General features: G+C 49.9%; 4 protein-coding genes across 4 annotated transcripts; 2 read left to right on the top strand and 2 right to left on the bottom strand.

Annotated features, from left to right (window-relative positions):
• Positions 1-399: 399 nt before the first annotated feature.
• Positions 400-1,326, bottom strand: BO87DRAFT_372569 (E2 ubiquitin-conjugating protein MMS2). Its single transcript, XM_025622323.1, has 5 exons — positions 1,167-1,326; positions 1,018-1,097; positions 820-945; positions 678-757; positions 400-624 (listed from the first exon to the last, which is right to left on the bottom strand). Exons 1-5 carry the CDS (start codon positions 1,237-1,239, stop codon positions 564-566), a joined length of 420 nt encoding a protein of 139 aa, XP_025484899.1. The 5' UTR covers positions 1,240-1,326; the 3' UTR covers positions 400-563.
• Positions 1,327-1,738: 412 nt separating this feature from the next.
• On the top strand, positions 1,739-7,215 carry BO87DRAFT_297483 (putative endosomal peripheral membrane protein (Mon2); the record flags this gene model as incomplete). The annotated part of the gene is made up of 6 exons (XM_025619024.1): positions 1,739-1,816; positions 1,875-1,941; positions 2,004-2,177; positions 2,225-2,431; positions 2,492-2,580; positions 2,635-7,215. The coding sequence occupies 6 exons, from the start codon at positions 1,739-1,741 to the stop codon at positions 7,213-7,215; spliced, it is 5,196 nt and encodes a 1,731-aa protein (XP_025484900.1).
• A 306-nt stretch (positions 7,216-7,521) lies between these two features.
• BO87DRAFT_349531 (vacuolar protein sorting-associated protein 26) lies at positions 7,522-9,949 on the bottom strand. The gene is made up of 5 exons (XM_025621031.1): positions 9,346-9,949; positions 8,763-9,235; positions 8,676-8,700; positions 8,461-8,577; positions 7,522-8,006 (listed from the first exon to the last, which is right to left on the bottom strand). The coding sequence occupies exons 1-5, from the start codon at positions 9,563-9,565 to the stop codon at positions 7,789-7,791; spliced, it is 1,053 nt and encodes a 350-aa protein (XP_025484901.1). The 5' UTR covers positions 9,566-9,949; the 3' UTR covers positions 7,522-7,788.
• A 2,377-nt stretch (positions 9,950-12,326) lies between these two features.
• Positions 12,327-13,155, top strand: BO87DRAFT_297025 (gluconokinase; the record flags this gene model as incomplete). Its single annotated transcript, XM_025619012.1, has 2 exons — positions 12,327-12,605; positions 12,703-13,155. 2 exons carry the CDS (start codon positions 12,327-12,329, stop codon positions 13,153-13,155), a joined length of 732 nt encoding a protein of 243 aa, XP_025484902.1.
• Positions 13,156-14,167: the final 1,012 nt, after the last annotated feature.

The raw sequence follows: 14,167 nt of genomic DNA on the forward strand, positions 1-14,167 counted from the left end.
AATCCGAAATACGTCACGTGTAACCGAAATGATATGCCTATACTGTGATTAAACAATAATATATTGTAATCAGGGCATGCAATGGTGTAGGAACTTTTAGAATTTTGACAAACGGCCGACACTATTACTTGTGAATCGATTGCACCGGAAGTTTGCAGTGCGTGCCGTGCAGCTGTATAGACTCTACTGTTATCCGATCTACAACAGGCGACGGAAGGGACCCGATTTCCGGATATTCCTCTATATGCTGATCATGGTCTAATGTCTTTCGCCGGTATGGTCGCTTCTGAAAGCTGTCCAAAATACCCGCCAAAAACAAGGGTACAAGGCCTTGTTAGTTCGGCAGATATGGCTTCGACAAAAGCGACACACGGTTCATACTGAGCAATGTTCTAAATCGATGAATTGCAACTAGGCTTCAAAGAAGACCGCGCCATGCCCGCCGTTATGCATAGACTGTACATGCTCTAATAAGCCATTGAAAAGAAATGCAGATGAAACTGACTTAGAAACCAACCATATACTCCGCTTTCGTGTCCCCAACCAGTCATGATACCGTTATTCTAGAAGTTCGAGCCTTCCGGAGGCTGCGGAAGCTTCTTGTGCTGGGGCAGAGCCATATATCTGGAAACTGTTAGTATAAAGACACAATGGCCTGAAGGTCAGGCAATGGTTACCTTCTGAGCTCGACTAGAATAGTTTCCATGGTATACTCGCGCTTCCACTGAGCCAAGCAAGGCAGCTTGGTAGGATCGACCTATATGAAGTCAGACTGGAAACCTTTCACGTAGTAGTGGTCGAGACAGGACGGATCCTTACCTTTCCGCTCCGGCCATCAACGCATGGCAAGTTGACTCGGGATACAAACTGAATAGTAGGGGGGTTGTCAGGGTAATCCGGACCGCAATGGATGTTGACGCTGTAAATTCTGTTCTCATGGACACTCTGCGCTCGTTCATAAAGTCAGTGACGCTACTGTGTAGTATAACGGATGCGAGCCGGAAGCGGTGGACGAACGTGAGGGGGGCCAAGAATAGTGCCGTTCCAGTTACTCATCATCATGTCTTCACCATCTGCAAGACCATAGGAGCATGACTCTAGGTAATAGCGATAGGTATACGTCAGCGAAATGGGTTTCTTATGACTATGAGTAGCATAGCACTTACCAGCTCCCAAGCCCTTCTCACCCTTCTCCAGCTCTTCGAGCAGTCTGAAATTTCTGGGCACTTTAGCTCCCATTGTGCAGATAAGAGGTAGGGTTAGGTCGAAAGTGAGCGAAAGTTAGATAGGAAGTTGTAAGGGAGACGTTTCGATCCTCGGGGCGGAGGAGGGGCACTGTGACCTTATCCCACTTCCGGCCGTTTGGCTGGGCTGCGTATCTGGTCCCGCCGGGTTCCTGAAGAACTACCGCACGTGATGATAACGGCTGTATATATCACGTGATAGCTCTATCTCCGCGGGTGCCTTGGCGCTCCCAAGATGTCACTCCTGATGCCATTGCTTTTGAGTTGTTTTAAATGAGCCAGTCATTGTCTGCTACAGCTGCTGCAAATTTATATTGATGCGGCTTGTATCTAGAACATATTGGTCTGGTATTGTCGTGTTTCAAGTGCTTAGCTTTGTATTCCGTCGTCCAACCAGCGACCCAACCACATGAAGCCACATCTGCCTAGTGATACTACTATTTGATCGATAAGGAGTGGCATCGGCCATGTACTGATTAAACACTCCGGTGGAAATGTCCTCTCAATTTTTGCAGACAGAGCTCTTGAACCTGATTCAGGAATCCAAGAGAAGAAACTCTGAATTGCGTAATGTATGTTTAATCGCTCAATTAAAAGGGATACGCAAGTGCAGTACTGACTAAATTGTAGGCAGCTGAAGAGTCCCTTAATGAATTGAAGGCACTGCCTTCTACTTCTGAAGCGCAGATTTCGGCAGGTGAGCGTTTGCAAGCCACCAGCTTGCACCTCCGTCAAGGGCATACGCTGAACTTTCTATAGACTTGGTGCGCAAACCTAAGTTTGCGAATCCATTTATCCTTGCGTGCCACAGCCGCCATGCGAAGCTTGCAGGCATTGGGGTCGTCTGTCTGCAAAGGCTAGTGGCCTCACGATCGCTGCCATCTGAGCGGCTGAAAGATGTACTTGCTGGGTTGAAGGAGACAACGAACATGAGTAAGTTACCACCTACAAACACTACATTCCATACTGACATTGCGAAGGCCTGGACATTCAGCTCAAAATATTGCAGTCTTTGCCTTCCCTACTGCAGCACTACTCCAGTGACCTGGGAGGAGACCTCCTAGTAAGCACTTTGGAGATCTGTGCTACTCTGCAAGGGAACAAGATGCTTGCAGTCTCCAGTACCGCCGCAGCCACATTGCAGCAGCTGATCGTATCAACATTTGACCGTGTATCGATCGAAGACAGTCAGTAACCATGTACTTTCTATTCCTCCCAACGCGACACAGGCCTGACTAGAGAACCAGAGAATTTCGATAAAACAACTCCAATGACGACTGTTAAGGTCGACGGGAACCCTGTGAATGTAGGGTATTTTGCATACGATGCTCTGCGGGTAGGTGGCCTTCCACTTAAGCTGACATGATTTCATGGCTCACTGACTCACAAGGTCCTGGACGATCTCTGTCGACTCATTGATGGCGAACCCTTGTACTTCCTTCGAATCAAATCCCTCTCTTCATCGTTCACCCTTGAGCTTATTGAGAGCATCCTGGTCAACAGCGGCAAATTATTCGTTGTCCATTCCGAGCTAACGCAGACTTTGCGAGTTCGGCTCATGCCCTTGATCGTAAGGTATCTGTCTGAACGGCATAGCTTTTCGCAGACTGTTCGAGTCAGTCGCATCCTCTTGGTGCTCCTCAAACGCCATATGTCACTCCTTCCCGCGGAGTGCGAGATGGCCCTTGGTCTCTTGACGCATCTCCTTGAGCCAGACGGAAACTCCCCTTGGAAACGAGTCCTCTGCATGGAGGTCTTTCGAGGCTTATATGCCGAACCAGGTCTAGTAAGGCTCATGTATTCGCTGTACGACAGGGATGACCGGAGAAAGAATATCCTCAAAGACCACATGGCCTCTCTTGTCCGCCTAACTTCCGAAAAGCCCACATTGATCGGAGTTAGTAGCCGATCGACCGTCCCTTCCCGAGTTGAGCATGCGAGATCTATCACTGAGGAGCAGATCACACTCGAGGCTGGTGGGGTTGCTGGCGTCATCGGAACCACCGTTCCATCAACGGACACTGATGTACCAGGAATCAGCAGTCAGTGGAGTGTGGTTCGCACACCGTATATGGAGTTGCTTGACAAGACTGATCCTCCTACTCCTCCCGATACTTATATCTATAGTCTTGTGTTGAACTGCATCGGTAGCTTTGCTGAAGGACTCGCGAAATTCATACTTCCCTTGACGGTGCCCGATCTGAAGCAAAAACGAAGAAGTCGTGTCATGAGTCCCCACCCAGATGGTGGCTCTTCTCGGCCTTCACAGGACCTTCAACGGACGAACTCCTCGAAAGGATTGCAGCCGTTGGGTCCCAAAAAGTCCTCTGTACCGATCAATCCCCTGCTGCTGGAATCTCATCCCCAACTCCCAGCAATACAAAGCTGTGCCGGAATCATTGAGACATGCTGGCCTGCTATCCTTGCCGCTTGCTCAACATTTCTATATGCCTCGCTTGATGATGACTTCTACCACAACCTTGTTCGATCAATTCAGAAGTTAGCCCACGTTGCTGGCCTTCTCAGGTTATCTACGCCTCGCGATGCTCTTTTAACAACTATAGGGAAGGCAGCCATGCCTGCAGACGCAACTTCCACAAGGACTGCAGGCACTGCAGCGCCTACCACAGCCGCTTCTCAGTCTAACAAATCATCAGATGAGAAATCGAAGGGGTCTCAGGCGTCGCTTAGTGGTTCTCCATTACCGGCTGAGACTTCCAGTGCGCCTTCGGACGTTGCGCTTGTGTCCCTCAGTACCCGGAACCTCCTGTGCTTGCGGGCGCTGCTCAATTTGGGCATCGCTTTAGGCCCTACACTAGACCAGCCGGCCTGGTCAATAATACTAGGGACCCTACAAGACACAGATTTGGTGATCGGTATGGCTTCCACAAAGTCACAAGCATCAACCACTACTTCCGGAGAAACATCCTCTGCCGCTGGTGTCGATGTGCCTAAGGCTAATCTCAATTCTGAGATATTAGCCGTGCAGGCAGCATCAACTAAAATGCTAGAGAGTACTAGCGAATATCCCAGCGATTCATTTCAGGAAATCTTGACTGCGCTCTTAGATCTTTCTGGAGCACCCGAAGAATCGACGCAAGAATCGGCTGAGACAACAAGCACCGTTCTTTCACCTCAGTCGCGCTCATATTTGATGCGCAAAAACACCCACCGTGTATCTCGCTCTATGGGAAAGTCGAAAACGCAAGATGAACTCCTGAAATTTGTCCTCGAGAAGGCAAACGAGCTAGCCAGGGCAAACCTTGAACGTTTCTCATCACTAGCTGATACCGACCAAGACGCTTGGCAACTTCTTACGGGAAGATTGATGTCAAGTGCAGCGGACAGATCAAATATCCAAAAGCTTCGTCTACGAGCCAACAAGGTTCTTAATGACGTTGTTTTCCAGACACTGAAGCACACGGATACCGGAGATGCCTCCGAGCGGAATGCACGGCAATTGAGAAACCTCCAAACACTCAAGCTTCAAGTTCAACTGCTCTATGATTGTGGAGCTTGTTCGGCAGGGTCGCCTTCAGCGCCCGTGGCCGAAGTTCATGAGCAGAGCTTGGAAACTTTAAAGAGCATACTCGAACAATATGCCGAAACATTCGTTGATGGATGGTCCGTTGTTTTCGATCTCATAACAAGCGTTTTCGGCGAGCCCAACGGCACCGAAACACCAAAGAAAGGGCGTCAGCCATCATCGACAGCAAATTCGCCGCGACTTGTTCGAGTCGCGTACAAGTCTCTGCAGCTCATAGCTTCCGACTTCATTTCCTTGCTTCCAGTGCCCTGTCGGTTGAGTCTCGTGGACTCTTTTTCAAAATTTGCCTTGCAACAGCAGGATTTCAATATCTCATTGACAACTACCTCATCTTTCTGGAATGTCTCAGACTTCCTCCAGGGACAAATCGAGCAATTTTGCATTGAGGTACACATTGACTCCTCCGTGACTGAGGACACCCTTGCAGGGCTAGCCAAGGGGGAGGATCCTTCAGTGTCGCGAAACGCATTGTGGCTATTGCTCCTTCTACGAATCGTTGACCTTACGACGGATAGCAGGCCGGAAGTTCGGAACTGCGCTGTTCAGACACTCTTGAGGATCTTTGACGCCTACGGCCAGCAATTGTCGCCCAAGGCATGGCGCTTGTGTCTGAACCGTGTTTTATTCCGAATGGTAGAGGAAATCGAGACCGAGCTTACCATCACCCGAGAGGAGAGTAGCAATCGCACTTCCGATGATCTCAAGGCTTGGACTGAGACCACTGTTGTCATGATAAAGGGGGCTTCTGATCTCATCACTACTTTCTTCGAGCCAATCGTTCAAGACGATCTATTCGACCAGTCTTGGGAACGGCTGCTTGAATATTTCCGAAAATTGATCAGCCTACAGCTTCTTGAGTTCAGCGAGGCTGTATACGCCAGCCTGTCGAATATTCTTCGTCGTGTGCAGGCATCATGTAGTCTAAGTACACAGGCCCTGCGTTCTGCTTGGCAACTCTGGGTAGATGGACACCCGGCAGATAGGGAAGATATACTTGACTTGGAACGCCCCAATCAAGATGCGGCAATAGCATATCTCCAGTCATTCCAGCAGATTTATCGACTATACAAGGATGAAATCGCTGGAGAGCAGGTGGAAAGCATCCTCGGACATCTACGTCTTCTCGCTTGGAATTCAATATCCCCTCCATACTCGCCAGATATTGATCGCTTATCCCGCCTTCAAACCATGATCATTGAGTGCTTGAAGACACTATGCCTTGAGAAAGACGACTCACAACCAGAGATTCTATCATGTCTTGCTGATTTTGCGGATGCACCGTTGACGAAGTGGGACTCTTCGAGTGACTCAAAGAGACCGACTTATCTTGCCTTCTCTAAAGCCGCGATAGATCTCCTGAGCTGGTACATCGCTGATCACGGCATCAAGAAAGACATCTTCACGAACGGTTCACTGGCTACGGCCCTAGAGCACCTCGCAAACCCTATTGTCCAAAGATATGAATGGTCAGGGAAGGATCGGGAACCGAGTCTCTGGCGAAAGTCAACAACGGCCTCTTTGAACGTTCTTCAAGTTGCAATTCCTTACGTGGAGACACAATACGGCGACTCGGAGCGTCCTGAAATCACACAATTCTGGAAGAGCGTCAATGACATCGCAAGCGGTATTGTCACTGCTCGAGGTTATCGAACCACTTCCGTTCCCCGGGCCACCATCCTGGAAGACGAGTCCTTTGACGTGGCTGCTTTTGAACGACTGAAGAAACTAATCATCCCATCACTCGGAGCATCCGTGATCCCGGACTCAATCCGCCGGGACTTTTCCTGCGCCTTATTGCTCTCGTCCTTCATCTACCTCCCTCAGCGCTTCGACATCCCCGCCAAATCCCTCCAAAACCAACCCCTCAAAGACATCTATGAAATACGACCCGGAAGGACCTTCGAACCTCCACCCACGACACGCACCAGAATGGCATATGCTGTGATCGACACACTCTTCGAACTAGCGTCATCGCCTTCAAACCAAGCCACACAAGCCGCCTCCGAACAACAAAACACCGCTCTCGTCCTCCTTGCCCGCCCCATCACCCCATACCTTATCCTCCGCTGTGCCGTATCCCTGAAAGGCTACATCGCAGACCAACCCCTCCGCGGCCTGATGCCGCAGCCCACGCCCGCACGCAGATCCCTTCTACATCTCCTCCGCGGCATGGTAGACCTGCGTAGCGAGCCGTCGGCGATCCCGCCGCCCAAGACAGCGCCGAGCGAATCAGCCACCACCGCTAAACCTAGTTCTGACTCTGACCAGGATCACAAAAAGCATCTTGCATGGATCTACCCGCTTGTTGTGCGGGCCGTGCAAGTTGCCGGGAAGGAACAGGATGATGGTGAAGTCCTACATGCTCTCGGGAGGATTCTTCAGGAGGTTAATGGTGGTAGTGCTGCTGCTGGTTATCATGTATGATGTATAGGGTTGCCCATATGCCAGTTGTTGTTGTTTTCGCTTTTTCATATATATGATGCTCTAAGCTCGTTGGGACATAAGTATTACATAGACGATCGTGCCATCTAGCAAGCGTTGACGCTGTTGTTGTCTGTCCTTGGTTTCTTTACTTGTGTCTACTTGGACTTTGCTGTATGACTAGGTTGCTAATGGTTCTGTGTTCGATTTTACGTCGTGTCGAGCATTCTTCGGGTACTCTTAGGTCGTATTTTTCACCTTATAGCATTGACACCATAGTCAGGTAATAGGACCAGGTTGTTCCCATCTCATGTCACCACGAAGTTTACAAACAGAAAAGATAAAATACGGAACAGATCATAAAGTAAATTTCATGTTGCTGAGATTTCATCATAACACAGGGAGAAATACAGCCAGACATAGGTTAATACACAGAAGGGTATAATGGGTAAGGGTTAGGTAACATCAAACGGAAGTCTGACACAGCACAGCACAGCACGGCATCAGCATCAGTAGCAGCCCAAGAACAAAAGACGATCTATTTCGCTACAGCATGAGACGCGGACACAGATTGGATTAAGCCGCGGGGATTTGCTGAGTGAACTGAGGCTGGGTGTCAGTTCGTCCGGGGCCGGCCGTCGCAGAACCGGCGGGCAGCTGTTGCTGTTGCTGCTGCTGTTGGAGGAGCTGCTGTTGTTGGATCTGTTGCTGCTGGGCGATTTGAGGAGTGATGGCGATCTCGGGAGCTTGACGGTAGAGGACGATTTCGGATTGCTTGAAGTAACGGCGAGCGTCTGTATAGATAGACCGGGGATGTTAGCACGATGGATGTTTGAATGTGACGATCGAAACTTCCGGAACGCAAGGAAAAACGGGAGGGAACTGGGGCCGGTGGGGCTACCACGCGAGACCAGAATAGTTTGAGGTTTAGCGTGGGGGTTAGTCACGGGGGGGAGGGAAACACCCCAACTGTAACCACTGGCCAGATTGCAGCATTTCGGCCCGATTAAGGGTATCAATAGCCGACCGGCTATTGACTTGGGTGGTGGGATGCCGTGGGATGGATGTTGGCTATGGAGGAAGTGGGCCAGCTAGCTAGCCACCACCACGCCTTTGCAACCCAAAGCCTGGTCTCACATGCGTGGGATGGCCGATATGGTTATCCCACGCCAGACGGGATTCATGAACGGCAGTCGCCAAACAAGGCTAAAACGCAGATGAAACGCAGATGGATGCAGTATCACGTACCTTCGTCGATAAGTACCAGGCTGAGGTAGTAGCGCGTCGAATACTTCTTGTTCACGTCGCGGAATGTCGGGGTAAGGTCGAATCCTCCAAGGAACAGACGGATGGGGATAGTTTCACCTAGAAACAGGTCAGGAGAGGTGCTCGGTGGTGATAATACCGCAAGTGTGACGTGTTGCGATGTCTGAGAGCCAGGTGAGTCCGAGCCACCGACTTACCTCGGGAAGGTGATCCATCCATGATCTGCGTGCAGCAGGTTAGTGCTTTGGACATTATGCAGCCATTCTAGTTGTATGCAGACTTACCTCGAAGCGCACGAGTGTCTCACTTTCGTTATACTGGTTTGGCGGAGATCCGGTCGTCTCACGACGGATGATGGATAGCTCCATGTGTTTGATCTTCAAGCGCACGAGCAGGAAGTAGATGCGCCCTACGATGACATCCTTGAGGTGGTACTTGGATTTGGAGTATTCGAACTCAATGTGCAGGCAGTCTTCGATACCGACGTCCATCTTGATGGGGCTGTTGGTCTCGGGGGGCATGCGGTAGGAGTAGACCCAGAGGTCCTTCTCCCGAATCACGTCCGCCATGCGCCGGGACACTGTCACGCGGACAAAGTACCGTAGCTTAACATTGATACCGTTGTATGATTCGTATTGCTTCTCGATATTCTTGAAGTTGAACGGGAAGGTCTGGGGGTGCTGCAGTTCTCCGGGAGCTGCGAGCTCCTGGACCAGCGATAGGAATTCGTAATGGTTACCGCGATCGTAGAACATTTCTGGACAAGCAATTGCATGTTAGAATCGAGACTTGAAGCCTTAGAGCAACTGTGGAGTGGGGATGATGATGAGGCATGCCCGCCCCCTCATCAGAGCCATTGTTCCATACCGATCGTGCCAATGAATTGCACTTTGATGCCCGTGTGTTCCAAACGCTTTCCATCCTTAGGTCTGACCGTCACAGCACCCTTGACAGACTCTCCGTCCATGTAGAGGGGGACCCTCTCGCGACGGCCCTTGTCGAGCTTGACATCAACCGTCTGACGCTCATCGCTGTCTTCGAGGACCACATCGATGTCGACGGGAGTGGAGAAGAAGAGGGAGGTCATCGTAGGCGAGGAGTTCGATGGCGAAGGAAGATATAATAAGTTCAATCAGCTGGAACGAGCGTAGTGTACTTGGTGAATCGGCCTATGGAATGCGATATCACACAATGGCCATGTCGCACTCAGCTTCATCTGGTTAGGCGGCATCCCGACTGCCTGGCGGTGGGCAACCTGGCATATCACTGCTTAGGTAAGCAGTACTATGTCATCCGCAACTATACCATCATCACCACATAAAAGCCATAGTAGTCGCTCATTAGAAGCGAAAGCTCTGCTCTTAGAGGCCTTTCAGGAAGTAGAAAGCTGGAGAATTCATTATGCCGTGGCTGATCGCGACAGAACTGCCATACCTGTTAGGTAAGGGAGAGCCGGATATGTTCAAATTAGAAGAACAATGTACGCCCTACAATCCATGACACGATTGACATGGCACAGACGGAGAAATTTACCATTCGTGTTCGAGGCAAATTTGTCCGCCATCAAGGGTCGTGCAGCATATGACCGATCCTACGATGACACTACGAGAATGAGTCGGACGACAGCGCATGCTAAACCCGTGGGCTTTGATTGAACGGCCATCTAACTCCTGTCGGTCAGGAGGGGTAACCGCATCATCTGCCCAGCGTTGTTACACCTCTGTGCGCATGCAGACTGCTTTTTATGCTTGATCACAGTCTTAGACAGGCAGTCATCGGGCACACAGTCAACAGAAACACATGTCTATTGGTAGGAATATGCAAAGAGCCGCGGGCCCGTAACCTTAATTGGCATTGCTGGAAACATGTTTCCGTGTTGTTGGATGTACCAAGTAGAGTATCTAGGTTGTACTGCACGTCGTGCTGGCAGCAAGACTGCCTGATTCCTCCCAAGGAAGGAAGTTCGTCGGGGAATTCGACATCTGCATTATTTGACTCGCATGCCAGCAATCAGAGTTTCCCCAGACTGAGCCGCGGCCATCCATCTGCGCGCCACAGTCCCAAGCGGTGAGTATGCAGGATCAATCAGCGGGTGCCAGATATGTCCGCATGGGTTCTGACTGGTTCCTGGGAGGAATGGCGGTCTTCCGCAGCTTATTTTTGGTTTTTCTCAGTCCATGTCTAGCAGGGTAACACAGAAGGCAGCAAAATTCCAGCGAAAGTAACACCCGTGAGTTGTTGAAGACCCTGATTTGACCTGTCGTCTGGCCAAGTTGGGCCAGACTAGGCAGGCTTGATGGCCGTGGAGGCCACGGGAACGAACATCGGCAGGTTGAAGGTTCTTTGTTCTCCAGTCGGATGAGAGGGGATGAAAAGTTGAGCTTGGCGCGGGAAATGATTCTGTAGACTAAGTCATTTCAACCTTGATCCGTTGTTTTATCTTATCTGCAAGGACCGGGGTAGACATTGAAGTCCCTGTTCTTGTACTCGGGACCACTTTAGACGGTCCGTTAGCAAGAGTTAAGACTAGCATATGGCCTGGAAAGCGCACCGTGGAAAACGACCCTTTTGGGGACGGTGACCCAATACCGGGTTAGGAATAGCGTGGGGGTTCGAGCCATTACCCGTCCCGGTACCGTCAGAAACCAGAAACAGACGTACGAAATTACGGTTCCGAATCCCCGGTTGCAGCAGACCCAGTGACATCATGGCGGGAAGACCGGACAAAGTCAGCCAGCAACATTTCAATTGGGTGACACAGGGATATGATGGTCTCGCTGAGCTGACTGGTTCCTTCCCGGGCAAAATTCCCCCTGTTCCTGCTGCTGAAGAGTAAATGAGGCAATAAGGGGGGGGGAGGGAAAGGGAATGCGCGCGTACTTTTTATTATTCTCTCAGGCTTGTATGGAGGTGTGTATGCGACAATACGAGGAGAGTTGTTTTGCTACCGATCGGATCTCCCGCTAATGACCAGACCGCCGGACTCCTGAAAGTTGACTTGCTTGGAGTGAGTCTCCCCCACTCGCCCGTTTCGCTGCTCAATATCCCCCCCACTCGGAATGCCCTACTTCTTTTGCGCCTGCAAATAGTTTTCAGCTGCTTTGTGATTCGATGGCGGATGTGGTTTGGATCGGTCCCCGACTAGTATTCACCACCAGCCAGCCCATGACGATGCGGTGGAAACCCTTCTGGCAATTTCCGGCCCCAACCTGCTATTAATTCATTACTCAAAGCCGGGTCTCATATTTGAGTTGAGAAAAATCAAAGAAAATCAAGAGAAGGAATTATGAGAAATTGGCAGTCCCAATGAGATGACTGTGCCCCGACGAGGTGACCCACTTGCATTTCATACTTGAAGGAGATTTATTGATTTATTGATTTGTTATAAACTGCCCTGAAATCTATCTATCTACTATTTTTTATGATCTAATTCCCCTTCCTCTTGCTGGTTCCTTTTTCCATTCCTCTCTCTTACTCTCCCTTCCCCCCTTGCCTTTATACTACTTATATACCCCAAGTCACTGCCGAAGACTCCATTACCCCATACTATTCATACCACTTACCTCACCTACCACCACCACCACCACCACCACTACTACCACTATATTCAATTACCGCAATCTTCTCCTCATTCCTCGTCGGGTGACCACTTGCGCCGCTATAGGCTATTCGCATTCATCCAACATATTCATACTTCCCACCACTATTCCTCCCGGGTGGATAAAACTGAATTGAATTACAACCAACCCTATTTTTCCCACGGTTCGCAAGGACGTCATACAATAACTTCTCAACTCCCTCACCTCTCAAAAACCCTTTCTACTTGCTCCACCAACAACATCACCACCATGCTCTCCGCCGGCGAACGACCCCAACAACCCACCATGACCAACGCAGCAGCGGCAGTAGTAGATTCCACACGCGGTCCCGTCAGCAAAAGCCCATTGACCAACTCCGTGGTCAACGCCATGTGGGGAAGCACCAGCAGTAACACCACCACCACAGCACCGTCGGCAGACCAAATCCAACACATCTGGGTAGTGACGGGGCCAGCAGGATGTGGGAAAAGCACAGTAGGCAAGGGGATTCAACAAGAACTTAGCATTCCTTTCTTAGAGGGTGATGATGTACGTATAACCAACCAACCAACCCTACCTAACATACCATAACCACACCCACAACCACAACCACACCTAAATAACTAACCAACCAACCACCCAACAGTTCCACACCCCCAACAACAAAGAAAAAATGTCCAACGGCATCCCCCTCACCGACGCCGACAGATGGGACTGGCTCATCTCCCTCCGCCAAGCCGCCATCGAAGCGCTCTCCCCCTCCGAGACTAACAACTTCCACCCACCCTCCGGCGTAGTTGTTGCTTGTTCAGCCCTGAAGCAGAAATACCGGGACGTGATGCGTGTCGCGGCGTACGGATCCCCCTCGGTACAGATCCATTTCATCTATCTCAAGTTGGATGAGACCATGTTGTTGCAGAGAGTCATGAATCGACAGGCCCATTATATGAAGAGTAGTATGGTGCAGTCGCAGTTGCAGGATCTCGAGGAGCCCAAGGGCGAGTGGGATGCCCTTACGGTGGATGTGCGGGCTTCGCAGGCGGAGGTCCAGACGGAGGTGTTGGAGTTGGTGAGGGATACGTTGGCCAGGTATCGCTGATTGACCACCTGTGTCCGGGGAGAAGTGTGTATGTTGTGTCTGGTGCATGATGGATTTATTTGACCTTTATGGGGTTTTGTGTATGGAGTTGGGTATGATATTGCATTCTCACATGCATTTTTGGGCCTGAGCTGTCTTTTCATTGATTTCTGATATGGGAGTCTAAATTCTGGATTGATGTGCATTTTCGTTTTTGTTCGTGTTTGTTGATTGATACCTACCTACCCCCCTACCTATGTCTTATCTACATACGACTATGTTTAGAAATGTCACGAAGATCACACTTTCTAGTCCATAGCAATATACACTCCTGCCTTGGATATAAATAAGAGTGGACGGATACTTATAACAATATATTGACATGATATAGCTGGAGTCGGACTGGACGGGCTTTAGCTACTACTAGTAGCCTATTAAGTTCGCCGAATACATGCTGCAGGCAAGGCAGCGGGCTAGCCGGCTGCGACACTCGACTGTATCTACCTTGGATAACTACACTTCACATTACTTTTTAGTGTGTTTTGGTTTGTGTTTAGCTACAACAACGACTGGCTTTTCTACGTCGTGGCGTGCGTTGCTTGGTGATCATTGCAAGTTTGAGGGGGATTTATAGGCGTTCGGGGCGATATTCTCTGCTTGAAGAAGGTTGAAGCACCTACATAGCTAGCATCTTAACTAAGCCAGCTCGATCGGGTATCAGAATGTGAATTCATGACTTGCTTTGAATACTAGCCTACTAAGTGTGGGATGGAAGGAGAAGAAGGGCCCTACTGACTACTATGTTACGTCATGCTCCGGTTGGTGGTTTAGTCTACATTGCACTCTTGGTACAGAGTAGCTGCATGGGGTATAAGTTAGAGTGCTTTAGGGATAGACATCAATGGGGTATAAGTTAGAGTGCTTTAGGGATAGACATCAATGGGGTTTACAGATTGTGGAATTATAAAGTATACGCTGTATTAGTTAGATCCTTTCATGAGTATGACACTGAACTATGCCCTTAGTAGTGTAT

Source organism: Aspergillus neoniger, assembly GCF_003184625.1.
Source record: "Aspergillus neoniger CBS 115656 unplaced genomic scaffold BO87scaffold_2, whole genome shotgun sequence".
NCBI lineage: Eukaryota > Fungi > Ascomycota > Eurotiomycetes > Eurotiales > Aspergillaceae > Aspergillus > Aspergillus neoniger.

Coding starts and splice junctions, on each gene's coding strand:
- BO87DRAFT_372569 (XM_025622323.1), bottom strand. CDS start 1,239: ATGGGAGCTAAAGTGCCCAGAAATTTCAGACTGCTCGAAGAGCTGGAG. Junction 1,098..1,166: donor TGAGAAGGGCTTGGGAGCTG/GTAAGTGCTATG, acceptor GCTATTACCTAG/AGTCATGCTCCTATGGTCTT. Junction 758..819: donor TTGATGGCCGGAGCGGAAAG/GTAAGGATCCGT, acceptor GACTTCATATAG/GTCGATCCTACCAAGCTGCC.
- BO87DRAFT_349531 (XM_025621031.1), bottom strand. CDS start 9,565: ATGACCTCCCTCTTCTTCTCCACTCCCGTCGACATCGATGTGGTCCTC. Junction 8,701..8,762: donor AGACACTCGTGCGCTTCGAG/GTAAGTCTGCAT, acceptor TGCTGCACGCAG/ATCATGGATGGATCACCTTC. Junction 8,578..8,675: donor GGATGGATCACCTTCCCGAG/GTAAGTCGGTGG, acceptor ACCTGTTTCTAG/GTGAAACTATCCCCATCCGT.